The sequence below is a fragment of the Hippoglossus stenolepis genome, chromosome 14, assembly GCF_022539355.2.
Source record: "Hippoglossus stenolepis isolate QCI-W04-F060 chromosome 14, HSTE1.2, whole genome shotgun sequence".
NCBI lineage: Eukaryota > Metazoa > Chordata > Actinopteri > Pleuronectiformes > Pleuronectidae > Hippoglossus > Hippoglossus stenolepis.
Genome location: NC_061496.1, coordinates 25,212,550 through 25,227,787, shown reverse-complemented (window position 1 = coordinate 25,227,787; position 15,238 = coordinate 25,212,550). Strand labels below are relative to the sequence as shown.

Genomic DNA, 15,238 nt, shown 5'->3' with positions numbered 1-15,238 from the left:
GTATTTGAATTTTCATTTGAAAGGTCAGATGATGTGAAGAGTCTGAAAGCAGGTAAACCGTCAGTTGAAGGGTTGATGAGACGACCATTAAATTATCAGACAAGTGCAGAGATATAAGCAGTTAGAGATGAAGCTGAAGCACCAGAGAAAGAAAAGTGTGTAGGCCTTCTGTAAACAATAAAAGTGGCAGTACATTAAATTGAGTTTCGGAAAGATTAAGTATAGTAAGAGCGTAATAACAGTCAAGATCTAATTAAAATGCAGACAACTTCGATTTATCATTATACATGATTTTATGAATAAAAGATGAGGGTAATTCCTGTGAGGCATAACAAAATAACAGCTGTTTAAATGGGTTTTTAGATGTGACAAAGGGTGAGTTTACCTACCTGATCTCATTATGGTCGTACGCTCAGTCTTCAACTTCAAATCAGGAAATAGTGACACTTTATCTAATGATGTATGTAGCAGGTATTTAGGGAAGAGATACTTATTGTAGATAGGTTAAAGGTGACAATGTCACAGAGTGCAGAAGTCAGAAGTCAGAAATATAGTTCTCTGTCACTCACCTGCTGGAAAATGAACTATTCCAGTGGACCCCCATCAACAAAATAACAGTATTTACAACATTGATTAGAAGAAACAGTTTGTAACATAATGGAGAAGGGTGTCAATGTTCAAAGTATTACATTACATTACATTTCATTTAGCTGACGCTTTTATCCAAAGCGACTTACAATAAGTGCATTCAACCATGAGGGTACAAACCCAGAACAACAAGAATAGAGAAAGTACAATTTCTTCAAAAGAGCAAAACTACAAAGTGCTATAAGTAAGTGCCATTTTAAGTGCTACTAAATTGTTAGTTTTAAAAATGTTATTCAAGGTATAGTCGGAAGAGGTGTGTTTTTAGTTTGCGGCGGAAGATGTGTAAACTTTCTGCTGTCCGGATGTCAATGGGGAGCTCATTCCACCATTTAGGAGCCAGGACAGCAAACAGTCGTGATTTTGATGAGTGTTTAGCTCGCAGTGAGGGAGCAACAAGCCGATTGGCCGAAGCAGAGCGGAGTGAAAGGGCTGGGGTGTAATGTTTGACCATGTCCTGGATGTAGACTGGACCCGATCCGTTCGCAGCACGGTACGCAAGTACTAATGTTTTGAAACGGATGCGGGCAGCCACCGGTAACCAGTGAAGGGAGCGGAGGAGCGGAGTAGTGTGAGTGAATTTAGGTAGGTTAAAAACCAGTCGAGCTGCTGCATTCTGAATGAGCTGCAGAGCTCGGATGGCACTAGCAGGTAGACCTGCCAGGAGGGAGTTACAATAGTCTAGGCGTGAGATGACCAGGGCCTGGACCAGAACCTGCACCGCCTTCTGAGTGAGAAGGTGGTGTATTCTCCTGATGTTGTACAGCATGAATCGACAGGAACGTGTTGTTACAGTAATGTTGGCAGTAAGGGAGAGTTGGCTGTCGAGTGTCACACCCAGGTTCCTAGCAGTCTGAGTGGGGGTTAACACGGAGTTGTCAAAGTTAATAGTCAGGTCATGGGTGGGAGAGTCTTTCCCTGGAAGGAAAAGTAGTTCAGTCTTGTCAAGGTTAATTTTCAGGTGTTGTGTGGACATCCACTGAGAGATGTCAGTCAGACAGGCAGAGATTTGTGCTGCTACCTGTGTTTCATATTGGGGAAAAGAGAGAATTAGTTGGGTGTCATCAGCATAGCTATGGTAGGAAAAGCCATGTGAGTGAATGACAGAGCCGAGAGAGTTGGTGTACAGAGAGAAGAGGAGGGGACCCAGGACGGAACCTTGAGGGACCCCAGTAGTGAGAGGACAAGGTTCTGACACAGATCCTCTCCAAGTTACCCGATAAGTGCGGTTGTTGAGGTAGGATGAGAGCAGGGAGAGAGCAGAGCCTGAGACACCCAGGTCCTGAAGGGAGGAAATAAGGATCTGGTGGTTCACTGTGTCAAATGCAGCAGAGAGGTCTAGAAGGATAAGGACAGAGGAGAGAGAGGCTGCTCTAGCAGTGTGAAGTTGCTCAGAGACAGCAAGGAGGGCCGTCTCAGTTGAGTGGCCTGCCTTGAAACCAGACTGGTGAGGGTCAAGGAGGTTATTGTGGTTAAGATAGGAGGAGAGTTGATTAAAGATAGCGCGCTCGAGAGTTTTGGAAACAAAGGGAAGAAGAGAGACAGGTCTGTAGTTATTTACATCAGACGGGTCGAGGGTGGGTTTTTTCAGGAGAGGATTTACTCTTGCCTCCTTCAGAGAGTTAGGGAAACAGCCAGTTGACAGGGAAGAGTTGATAAGATGGGTGAGAAAAGGAAGAAGGTCAGGAGCGATAGACTGGAGAATGTGAGATGGGATGGGGTCAAGGGGGCAGGTGGTCGGGTGGGCGGAGGTTACCAAGGTAAGAACTTGATTGGGAGACGGGGGTGAAAGAAGAAAGCGAATGGGATGAAGATGAAGTTGATGGAAGTGTAGTTATAGAAGGAGGATTAGAAAATGAGGAGCGTATGTCATCTATCTTTTTTGTAAAGTAGTTGACAAAGTGGCTTGGTAGAAGGGAGGAAGGAGGAGGGGGACTGGGGGGGTCAAGGAGGTTGGAAAAGATGGAGAAGAGTTTTTTGGGGTTAGAAAATTAGGATTGAATTCTAGTTAGGTAAAAAGAGCTTTTGGCTGTGGAAATAGAGGCAGAGAAAGAGGAGAGAAGAGACTGATAAGTGAGCAGGTCGTCTGGGTGTTTAGATTTCCGCCATTTCCTTTCTGATGCTCGCATAGTGGCTCTGTCGGCACGCACCGAGTCAGACAACCACGGAGCTGGGGAGGACTTGCGGACCTGTCGTGACGTAAGAGGACAGAGAGAGTCAAGAGAGGAGGACAAAGTAGAAAGGAGAATGTCTGTGGCAGAGTTAGGATGCATGAGTGAGAAGGAGTCAGTGGAAGGGAGGGCTGATAAAACAGAAGAGGCTAGAGAGGCGGGAGAGAGGGAACGAATGTTGCGACGGACAGGTACAGAGTCTGTTGATGTGGTAGGGTTGTCAGTTTGAGCTAGTGGGAGAGAGTAAGAGATAAAGAAGTGGTCGGAGACATGAAGTGGGGTTACAGTGAGGTTAGATGTTGAACAGTTTCTGGTGAAAATATAGTCAAGGTGGTTACCGGCTTTGTGAGTAGGAGGGGAAGGACTGAGTGAGAGAGCAAAAGAAGAAAGTAAAAGTAACAGGTCAGATGACTTCTCTGTCTGGATGTTAAAGTCACCCAGAAGGATAAGCGGAGGCCCATTTTCTGGAAATTTGACAGGAGGACATCTAATTCCTCCAAGAAATCTTCCAAAGAACCTGGTGGACGGTAGAGAACAACAATAGTTAATTGTACCGGATGAGTAACTGTCACAGCATGAAATTCAAAAGATGTTGGGGTAAAAAGCGGAAGTGGGTAGAGAGAAAAACTCCATTTGCGGGAGATGAGTAAACCTGTACCACCACCCCTACCAGTGGGTCTGGGTGTGTGGGTGAAAGAGAAGGCAGAGGAGAGAGCAGCTGGGGTGGATGTGTTGTCCGGTGTGATCCAAGTCTCAGTGAGAGCAAGGAAGTCAAGCCAGAGATGAAGTCTGTCCTAATTCCTGCTTTTAAACCAGAGGTGATGATGGTTGGCTACAGCTGTGCTGACCACACCCCCTGCTCAGGAGTCAATCAGGCACCAGGTGGTAATGGCCCACTAATAGCTACTCAGCAGAGTTCAACACAAGAGAAACTTGTCACTTTAATCAGTGATCAAGTGAGTTTCACAAAATCTCCTAATTTGCCAAAAACTGATTATGGACAAAGACTATTTACCTCAAAAGGTAGAAAGTAAAATAGAACTTAGTCCTTAACAGAATTGGAATAAAAATCAAGCACTTTAACCTTAGCTGGTTCCCTTTTAACTCTCACTCACTTGAGTGAAACTATAAACAAAATCAATCAACAAAATCCTAGCTCATACAATTCAAGGTAAGACCAAACAGTACAAACTATCAATCTAGTTAACCTAAGACAGCAGATACAATAGTAATCTAGCAGAGAAGCTTATTAAAGAATATACTTTGCCTTAATCCAAGTAGTCCAGTAGTATGAAACCCCAGAAGTCCAATGCACAAAGAAAATGTTTGACAGAAATGAAGGGAGGAGTTATTGTCAGTAATGGTAGAATATGTGAGTAGGCATATTGTATATCAAGCAGTCTTGTTGTAATCATAGTCAGTGATCAGCTGCCACAACGACCCATCATCATGATCCACCACCACTATCAGGATCCACCATCATGATCCATGATCAGCAGCAAACACGATCACGATGCATGATCCAACATCGTGATCTCTGATCCGCGATCTACCATCATGATAAATGTTTTTCTTTGCAACTTAATTAATATTACACATATCTATTGTTGTTGAGGGTTAAGGGCAGAGGATGTCACACCTGTTAAGACCTTTGAGACAAATTGTGATTTGTGAATATGGACTATAAAAAGAAAATTTGTTTGATTTATTGATTGATTGATTGAAAAGTCAGGTCATGTCACTTGTACCGTGTGGGGTGGAACAGTAACCTTTTCAAAAGTCGCACAATGTATGCCCAGCTTTACTGCGCACTTCAGAATTTACAGAGAGCTTAGCCTTTTGATAGTAAAATTAGAGAACTTCATCTTCTTTGATTCAAATGTTCAGATCCATCTACCAGAAGTTCCGTGAGTATGAGGTGCTGGACAAGAAGAAGACAGTGACAGCTCTGAGAGCAGGAGAGGACAGAGCCATACTGCTGGGCCTCAGCATGGTCTTCTTCTCTGTCATGACGTACTTTGTCCTGGGAATCACCATACTGCGCTCTTACTCTGAGAGGTAAAGACACTTTCAGGCCACAGAGCAACAAATGCATGCTCAGCTTTGTGTTAACGCAGTTGTTGTTGGATCTGATTTATGTAATCAGAGATATATACGATCCCTGCAACAAGTGGAAATCATTGGTCTTTCCCACAGTGTGTGGACTAATGAGGTCAGCTGCACCATCGTGAACTCCACCATCATGTGGGATGTAAACTGTTCATACAGCTGTGGGGCAGAGTGCTGGAAGAACTCCCGTTACCCCTGTCTCCAGGTCTACGTCAGCCTCAACTCCTCAGGAAAGGTGATGCGACTGCTGCACAACGAGGAGACTGAGGACAACAACCCTGAGGTACTCAGCATCTGATGATGCTGCTGCTAGAATCCCTGAAGCATTTAGTAGTACATTTAAATTGTGTGTTTTTTTCATTGAGTCATTCTTACCTGTTCTTGGGTTGTGTTTGCAACTTAATCAATATTATATATATATCTATTGTTTATTTATTAACACACACACACACACACACACACACACACACACACACACACACACACACTCACACACACACAGACTTCTAATGGCTTCGGATTGCAAACCTACAGACCATGTTCATTCAATAAGCCAGTGGATTGAACAGTGTTCGAGTGTTAAGCACACACATTGGCATTGTAGTGGTTTATTAATAAAGCAAAGTCATTTGGGGGGCGGCTAGGGCTCAATAGGTAGAGTGGGTCGTCTACAACCAGGATGTTCGATCAGTCTCCCACATATCGCATGCTGACGTTTTTGGTGGGCAAGACATCGGACCCAAATTTGCCCCTGACGGCTGTGCCGACAGCGTGTGAAGGATGTGTGATAGAGAAAGTGTTGCATGCAGATGCAGTGTATGTGTGTTAATGTGTGAATGGCAAAACTGTAAGGTGCTTTGAGGGGTCATCAAGACTAGAAAAGCTCTATAAAGACCATTTGTTTTGAGTCTTTATTTATTCTAAACTGTCTATCTGCAAATCAGAGTTTGTTATTCTATATGCATGCATGGCAAATGAGTAGAACAGGAGTCATACTGTATGTATTTTGATATATATAAGCATGTAAGTTTATATCGCCCTCTGCCACAAGACCAGACTGCTGTATCATAATATTCTTTATCTAGAGAAAAGTAAATATATATATAATATAACTTTGAGTTTCACTCTTTTCTTTCTTCCCCCTTTCCCTCAGTGCTTCTACATCCCAAAGTGTCGTAAAGACTATGCAGCCACACACGCCATAGTTCAGAACATTTCTGGGCGTCTCAGGCCTCAGCACTCAGTTCAGTGTTTCGTGGACCCTACGGAGAGGATGGACTGTGCCATTTTGACTCAGATTTACGGTCGGGTCGCCGTCTTCCACTCCCTGTTCTGGCCAACCTGCACACTGATCGGAGGAACCATTATCGTTGCCATGGTGAAGTTCACTCAGTACCTATCCAGCATGTGTGAGCGACTGAGCCGCATCAAGACGTGACGGAGAGAAAGGCGGCCGGTTCAGATGGAAGTTCCTGTAATACGGACAAACGAACAATTGGAAGCAGTGGAGTGGATCTGGCCAGTGGAAGCCAGATGTGGTCTGAAGGTGACACCTGGAATGCTGAGATTTACACAGGGACAATCTAAAAGTTTTCAGAAAGAGGAGCAAGTGTTTTTGAGACAGTTGAAAGCCACATATAAAGTTAAATTGATACTGGTTGAACACTTGTGGCATCTGCTGGTGGTTGAAGTGTAGTAACAATCTTTGAAATTATGATTTGCAGCGTAAAATCTATGCAAATGTGAAATAACATGTTGACGTATCTGTTCTGCATTTGCTGTTAAACATTTTGGGAAGTATGTTCTTTCTCTCCCATTTAATGTCCAATAAATATGAAGCTACAGCTAGCAACTAGTTAGCTTAGCTTAGCACTCCAAACAAAATGAAACAGCTAGCCTGACTTACAGTGAGAAATACTGTAAGTCAGAAATACTGAGAAACAAAAGCGATATTCATAATGACAAGTGCTTTCCATCTTTTTAATGTAGTTTGTCCAGTGTAGTTATGGGTCCCTTTATGATATTTGTACAAGGTGTTTTGAAAAATGGTGTAAAAATTGTCTGAAACCAGTGATAAAGTATTTTTAAGATGTCTGCTGTCCTAAAAAAAAAGGGTTACTAAGATCAAGTTGAACTAGCAAACAGAGTTTTGTGTAATGCTCAGCAAAATAGTATTGTGTAAGTGTACTTCTGAAAATGTCCAACTTGTAATGACAGAGCTTCTTAAACTGTATCTTGACACCAAAAGTGCATTTAAGCCATCTGGGGCCACATGAACCAATCCTTGATTCAATGCTTCATTTGCTATTGACCTTTGCGAAACATCCCATCAGAATAAAAGTTGCAGTGCAGGCAGAGCTTATCAAATAGGCTATGATCACATAGCTGAGCCAGCTTTCATTTCCAGCTCAGAAGATTGAATGATGAAAGAATGTGTGCTGTCAGTTCATCATTAACATAGTAGCTAGAAAAATCATTGGGGCAACCTAGTAGCTTAATGATTTGGACGCACACCACAAATCCCCTGGGTAGTGGTCTATGGTTCAATTCCTATTTCCCTGCCCCTCCTGTCCATGTGCACTAATATCAAATAAGAGCACAGAACAGAACATGAGGGGGGGGCCAGCCACTGGCTTTCAAGGCTGTTTTCTTGCATGGTAGTCATGAGTGCATGAGTTGACACTGAATTGGTCAATACACATTAAACAGCACTATGAAAACATTTACCTTTCCATTTTTTTATTTTTTTTATCTCTCTTGCATGACGTTGGATGATTAAATCTTCAAGTCCCTACCAAAATGTACTGGAGGGGTCCCTAGAGTGTTTGAACTAAACTAAATCACCCTATAAAATGATGTTAGGCTCATAATAACCTTGCAGGGTTACATGGACGATCAGAGTCTATCTAGCAAAAGCTGATTGTAAAATGTAGCCTATTGATAATATTGGGCACTAATCAGCTCTTACAAATACGCATCATGAGTTTGAATACTCTGAAGATGCCATAAAATGCTAAAGTGATCACTGTTTATTTCAGTGATTGATTGTATAATTGTGTATTTAACCAGCAACACAAGCAGAAAATAGCAATTGAAGCCTTTAGTAATGAGTTGATTAACATCCCAACAAGGTAAACTGGCTACTATAGCATCTTATCCAGGTCCACTTCTTTAGTGAAGGTTTCCAATTGATTTCACTCTGAGCCCATGCCAGCAGTCATGTTTTCGCTGCTAGTTTTAACTTATTATTTGAGCTTATTTTCCTCACTCATAGTAATCAAACTGCGAGTATCAACACCCTGCACATATCAGCATCACTCTGTCCATGCAGGGCAAATGAATCTGTATGTATGATAGCGTGGTGTATCAGAGGTGCCCTGATTGATTACATAAGAAGTTTCCATCAGGTGATTATTGAGCCTGATGCAAGAGGTCATCAGCTATTTATAGGTCTGATATTCAGTAGTGATCTTACCCTCCTCTTGCCAGTCTCTCACACTTTTCATACATTTTAAAAAGGCTGAATAATTGTGTTTTGAATAATCAAAAATGTATTAACTTTATTTGAATTCCAGGATTTTGAGGAATGGAGACAGAGCTAAGGTCAAACAAATGAAAAGTTTGGGTTATTCGAGTCCTTGGATCAGTGTCTGATCAGCTCTTCCCTGTCCACAGCGGAGTCCTCCACCTTTGTGGACAGCTGTGACTTTGAACAGGAGAACATCTGTGGGATGATCCAGGAACCTGGGAACACAAAGTGGGAACAACGCAGTTCTGTGAGTGGAGGGCCTCAGCACGACTTCACCACCATGGGGCAATGCAAAGGTGATTGTCAAACATTAAAAATGGATGCGAGTAACAAAGTACATTTACTCAAGTAGCAAGGTTTAAATTGTCACCTTTTTACTCCACTACATTTATTGGATCAGAGTGAGGTGTATAGCTGTTTAGATTATACTTAGTATGCATCTTTGTGTGGTTATAAATGTTACTGCTCCTCTTATCTGACTTCAGAGGTGCCGTTCCCTATCTGACCCTCAGGGTTTGTGTATCTGAAAAACACAAGTAGCTGAATTGCTTTACAACAGTAAACTAAACAGAGTATCAAGCTTAATGATCATAGTTTAATGCTTCAAGATAAACATGATCATACTTCATTAAGGACTTTGTGCAGTATCTACCTGCTGGATAAACAGCTCATGGTTGAATCTGCATGTCTTAAGTCACCATTACCACTAACTACCACTTCTGACCTACACACAGTTTAAATTGAGCATCATATATATGCATCATATGCATTGCCTTCCATATTCAACAGACCTTAATCCCCATAGTAATTTAACTATGTTCCACAATTTCTGGATTTAGTTTACTCTTGAAAAGAACATAGTTCAGTTTGCTGTCCAATGCCTTGCTTCTGTAATGGGAACACTCATCCTCTTGTCAGCAGTATAACAATTATTTCCCTGTGCGCTGACATAACTGGAAGCAGAGCATTGATTTCACCCCTGTCTATGTGTATGTGTATTATATTACATGTCATTTGGCAGACGCTTTCTATCCAAAGAGACTTACATTAAGTGCATTCATCATCTATGAAGGGTCATTTAGGGGTTCAGTATCTTGCCCAAGGACACTTCAGCATGAGGATTGAACCGCCAACCTTATATCTTGCTGAAGTGCCCAAGGACACTTCAACAACACATGTTCTGTTTTCTTTTCCCATTTTACTCAGGACAGTTTCTCTAGAATATTAACTTTTGGAGCTGATTGATCACAGGTCAAGGTCAACCAAAATCTAAATCTAAATTATACTGATCAGAAAATAATTCCTCATCACATCTTACATCTTAAGATAATTGACATGAACAAGTCACAAAGAAGTCAGAAAATGACATCATATTATTTATTTTAGGTATCTCTGCATTCTTTAGGACTATAGACATGACCTGAAGCTTATATAGTCTAAATAATAATTTCTGATTATATTGTAGGTATGATGTCATCATGGCATCACTATTAGGTCAGAAAATTATGTCATATAGTTTTTCGTTTCATAGTTTATACTTTATAGTTTTGTACTTTTACAACCAATAACATTAGAAACACATTCTAAATCCACATTTAGAAATTCAACATATTTACAATATACTAATGGAACATTTGTCATCGTATGTTTATATGACAAGATGATTAAGAAATGGCATTACTAAAATATAAAGTTTTAATTGTCTGATTGGGATATAAGGTGTTTGTGCAGGGTATGCATCGACCCTTCAATGTTTTTCTTTTTTATGGCATTAATAAAAAACTGTTTCTGAATATTGCAAGAGAGAAATAAATCTAACTCTGGTAAGGGTCCCAGCAGACCTAGTTGAACTCTGCAGTGTGTGAAGAAACTGCATGAGAAACGTTTTAGACTGTCTATTTAGATCGAAGACAGGATCTTCTCTAATACCTAGAATACACAGGGAATACATCAAACTACCAAATGTAGAAGTGAAAACATAACATCCTTCGTAGAAGTAAGATAAGCCTGGGGGGTGTCTGGATTCCTGAAAGACAATTTACCTTCACAGGCAATAATGCAGAGCTAACATTACTAGTTTAATTAAATGTGAGAAACTGTGGATGCTTAGTATGACCTGCTTCTCGGCTGCTCTGACAGGGAAAGGCTACTTCATGCACTTCAGCACAGCCTCTGCTGAACCTGGGCACCATTCCTATCTGGAGAGTCGCTGGCTTTACCCCAAACCTGGAGCTCAGTGTCTGCAGTTCTTCCTCCATAACACGGGGGCGGCTGATGATGTTCTCAACATCTTGGTGCGAGAGTACGACAAGAACACACTCAGCGGTAACCTGAGCCTCTTCAAGAGCATTTCAGGTAATGTATGACATTTTGCCCCAATTAAAGGGAACATGATAGCCAGGGATGATTTTATGTAAAAGATACAATATTCACATACAAATTTACAACTTTAATCCCACAGTTTGTAATTTTTACTGAGGAACATCGCCCTCTACATATTCATTCTGTTGGGCTCCAGAAACACAACTGATTGGTGGATATTACCCATGATTCCTGGCTTCCTAAACCAGAAGAGCTGCAGCAAAGAAACTCTGTTTATAATTCTTTATATTTTAAAGGTTTCCTGGCTTTTTAACTCATCTGCAGCTCAACATTACTCTTGAACTTGTCAGACCTGATTCTCACAATTGAAGCGGGGACCATCAGTTAGTTTCACAGTTTTCACAGAAGATCAGACTCACTCACCAAAGTTACACAGAGTAAGAACAGGCGTTCAGAGTGAGGAGTGAATGAAAGAGGAAACCTGGCTCCTGCCTTTTCCAAGTCAATAAACCATCATGAACCAACTGTTGTAAGCGATGGGGAATGAGTTATAGAGTGTTGCTTTTGAGTACAGATCTTATAACAATTTCACCTATAATGCAGTGGGATTAATAGTGATTAATATACATTCTCTCTGCTACAGGAGGTGTCATGGGTTCCTGGGAGCTGCATAATGTCGATCTGAACGTGGCACAGAAGGCCCGTGTGGTTTTTCAGGCCGTGAGGGGAAAGAGTCCATCGAGTGGGGGTTTCTCTCTTGATGACATCAACCTGTCGTCCACAAAGTGCCCTCAGCACGTCTGGCGCATTCCGCAACATCACCGGCCTGATGGCCACCACACCACCAGGAAAAAAACTGTCCAGCCCTCGCTTTCTCTCTCTAGCAGGTTACTCCTTCCAGGTACATGTCCTCTTTTGTTTCTCCATGATCTTTACAGGAGAAACAACACATGAAAAGAAATAGAACACAAATACGAAGAACTAATACATAAATAAAAAGCTTAAATTGGACTGAAATAAATTTTCATTGTTTTTCAAAATTTTGAACCCAGATAAATAATTAATTATTAATGCAGGGAGAGATGAGAAAGTCAATTATAGTGAAGAGGCAGGAGAGCAGCAGACTCAACCACTGCAGCCACTTAAAGAAACAGCAGCTTGAAATGATGACCCATTCCATCTCAGATATACAAATGTCGATGCTGTTAAACACTTAGCACAGCCTGTAAAAGAAACCTGAAGTTTACATTTTAAAGTTTGTAATGGTAATTTAACATAATATGTAGTGTATGGTGTTGTGCCATAACGCATCAAACGTGATACCATAAAATGGTGTGCCTTTCGGCATTCAATAAATTTGGTTGTCAAAATAAAAATATTAAATATTAATATTTTATTATTAATATTAAATAATAACTTTAATTGATTAAAGTTACCTCGGGGCACCACCCTTCAAAGGAAGGGAAAAGATAGCCAATTTATTGATTAAGTCTCATAAAGGTTCTAACTACAAATTTGGAACTCTGATTAACAATTAAATTAATAACTATAACCAAAATTACCATATAGATAGTTAGCTAAGTTGAAGGATATGGGGTTCTTGACAGTGTAGAGGTTGGCAAAATTCACTCATGCAACATTAATGAAAAAACATTTGTGAAAGAAAAACATTCATTATGAATATAATAAAGTATAAAAACACAAATTACTAACGGTCTAATTGCTAAACAAAGATAGGTATGTGTGTATACATGTGTGTGTGTCTGTGTGAGTCAGCGTGCTTTCAAGATGGTGGCTGGCCAAAGAGATCACACCCTTCCCCCACCTATTGGAATGTTTACGACCTGTAGAGATAATGAGGTGAAGAGTTATGCGTGTGTCTGTGTGTGTGCCAAATTAGACAAAGTTACTAGATTGGATGCAACGAAAGACTGTGAAGAGCATAACAGACTAACATTACTTTCTCAATAACTTGTACCCAAAATATCACAACACCACAAATCAAACTTATAAACCTCACACAGAATCGAATAAACAGTCTTGCTTAGCCTAGTATAATTATTAAGCCCAGTTGTGTTATCAGTCCGTGGAAAGGGGAAAAAGGAAGTTGCTGTACAGTTCGAAGTTTTGTGTCGTCTTGCTGGTTTCTGTTGAGCTGTGTAGCTCAGCTGCTGGTTGAAGTTTTTCCTGCAGGACATCGCATCGCTGCTAGGACGTTGGTAGAGCTTGGAGGGCGAGGAGGTTTCCTTGGTGAGATGAGCTGGAAGCTGCACCTTTGTGCTCCTCTCGAAGAGTTGGATGGGAAGAGAAGATGTGAGCTGGAGAAGAGGCTCGACAGCCTTCCCTCCTGTGGAAGGATTGTGGGAAGAGGCAGGAAGAGAGAGTAGAGGGGGAGAACAGGCCTTATATTGGCCCGGTGACCTCACAGGTCATGGGGTCCAGAGTGACCAATGGGAGTTGAAGCCTGTGTCCCTGGGGGGGTTTTCACACCTCTGTGTGAAGTTGATGCCCTCTGGGAGACTGAGTTCCTTGCTCTGGTTTTTGATGGCCCCTGGGAGAATGAGTCCTGGAGGGACATGCTGCTTCAGGCTTTGACGGCACATGTAGGCCGAAGTGTGGTTTCACAAAGAACCATGGCCCAACAATGGTATAGTGGTATAATTTTCCATTACAAGTTCCTAAATGACATTATGTCCTGAAAAGGATAGTTCACCGAAAAATGAAAACTCACTCATTATCTACACACCACTGTGCCGATAGAGGGGTGGGTGAAGTGTTTGAGTCCACAGAACTCACTTTATGCCGCTCTCTGATCTACAGGTTGACGCGTATCTAAATGGAACAAACGACCATCAGGGGTACATGGGTCTCTACTTCCATCTGACCTCAGGCCCCAACGACCACAACCTCACGTGGCCGTGCCCCTGGCAGCAGGCGACCATGGCCCTGATGGATCAGCATTCAGACATCAGACAGCAAATGAACATGCACCTAATGGTCACCACCACTGACCCTGATCAGGTGTCCAGTGATGGTAAGAGAAGGTGAAGATATATATCTGCTGAGCTGGGTTAGTCAAACAGAGAATGACGGTTCAACATTTTCTCTCAGGTACTGAGCACTACTGGGATGACCCAAGGAAAGTGGACTCGAAAGTGACGCAGTCTGATGGCAGCTTTTATTATCGAGGCCCAGGGATCGGGACCATGAACTTCATCACACACAGCAAGCTGAGGAGCAGACAGTTCATTAAAGGAGATGATGCCTTCTTCTTCTTAAGTCTGGATGGTATGGAAGTCATTCAGACAGGACCAGGACATCACACACACTTATACTCTTTAGCTGTGTCTCGATTCAGGGGCCGCATCCTTCAGAGAGCGTGGTCTACACGGTCCATGAAGACATCCTCCTTTGTGGGCTGCATAGGTGGAAACAAAATGAGACAGTCTACAGAGGGTTTTGGTGATCTGCGTCATTACTTTGTCCCGCCTTTATTGCTGTTGCCTAGCAACAGAGCTAAAGTTGGACACACCTAGACAGTTTTAATGCCCCTTGATTATTTTCATGTATGAATCATTAGCTGTTTGGTTGAAGCGTGACACTCAAGTGCTGGACGTCTCATCACTTGCCGGCACCATTACCTCTTTGAAAAACGGTTGATCTCTGAAGTGCAATGAATTCTGGGTAAATTTGGACTGGGAAGGATCAACACGTTGGAGCCTTCGAAATGGGACAGCCTCGTCGTGCCACTGTTACGCAATCGTTTTTTTTAAACACAACCTCTGAAGGATGCAGCTCCTGAATTTAGACACAGTTTATATCTGTTTCCTCCAGTCTCTGAAACATCTTGGTTGTTGTTTATTTGTCCTCAGATATATCTGACCTGCTGCAACCTCAGCCTCTGCCTCGCTCTGCAGACTATGCTGAAGCCAGTGCGATGAAGGCTGGAGACCAAGACACTCCACAGGCAGCAGCTAGTAACCACATGTTGATTGTGGTTGTGGCAATGTGTGTGTCAGCAGCCATTTTTGTGGTTTCCACACTATTTCTTGGCAAGGCGTGGAGGGTGAGGAGAAGACAGCGAGGCAGTGACGAGAGGGTGACATTACATGATATGCAGTTCAGTGTGAGTCAGACTATTAGAGTCAGCACAAATTTAAGTCATTACAATTTATTCTAGCTATTATTTAGTGTGCAGTAACACTTACAATGAATTCTGAATCTCTTTTTCATCACAGGAGCACCCGACAAAAGATTTACACTCAGCTCTGATCTCTGCATGAGCTCCTCACTGACCAGAGCAGAGGACGCGTCACATCTCTGCACATGAATCGTTTTCACATAATCTGAAGCTGAATCTCGGACAGGAGTAAATGGTTTTTGTATTTATATAGCACTTTTCTAGTCTTGAAGACCACTCAAAGCTCTTTACAGTACAGTTTTACATTCACCCATTCACACA

The 15,238-nt window shown here is 42.0% G+C and overlaps 1 protein-coding gene and 1 pseudogene across 4 annotated transcripts in view; both read left to right on the top strand.

The window, feature by feature from the left end:
- Window positions 1-7,649, top strand: part of LOC118121445 (calcium-activated potassium channel subunit beta-2) — a 23,231-nt gene extending 15,582 nt beyond the window's left edge. For all 4 annotated transcript variants that reach the window (XM_035177312.2, XM_035177313.2, XM_035177314.2 and 1 more), the window contains exons 3-5: window positions 4,704-4,874; window positions 5,013-5,208; window positions 6,079-7,649. In XM_035177312.2, coding sequence (XP_035033203.1) covers window positions 4,704-4,874; window positions 5,013-5,208; window positions 6,079-6,363 — 652 coding nt within the window. In that variant the 3' untranslated portion in view covers window positions 6,364-7,649. The remainder of the gene's footprint in view (window positions 1-4,703; window positions 4,875-5,012; window positions 5,209-6,078) is intronic.
- LOC118121444 lies at window positions 6,384-15,238 on the top strand (annotated as a pseudogene).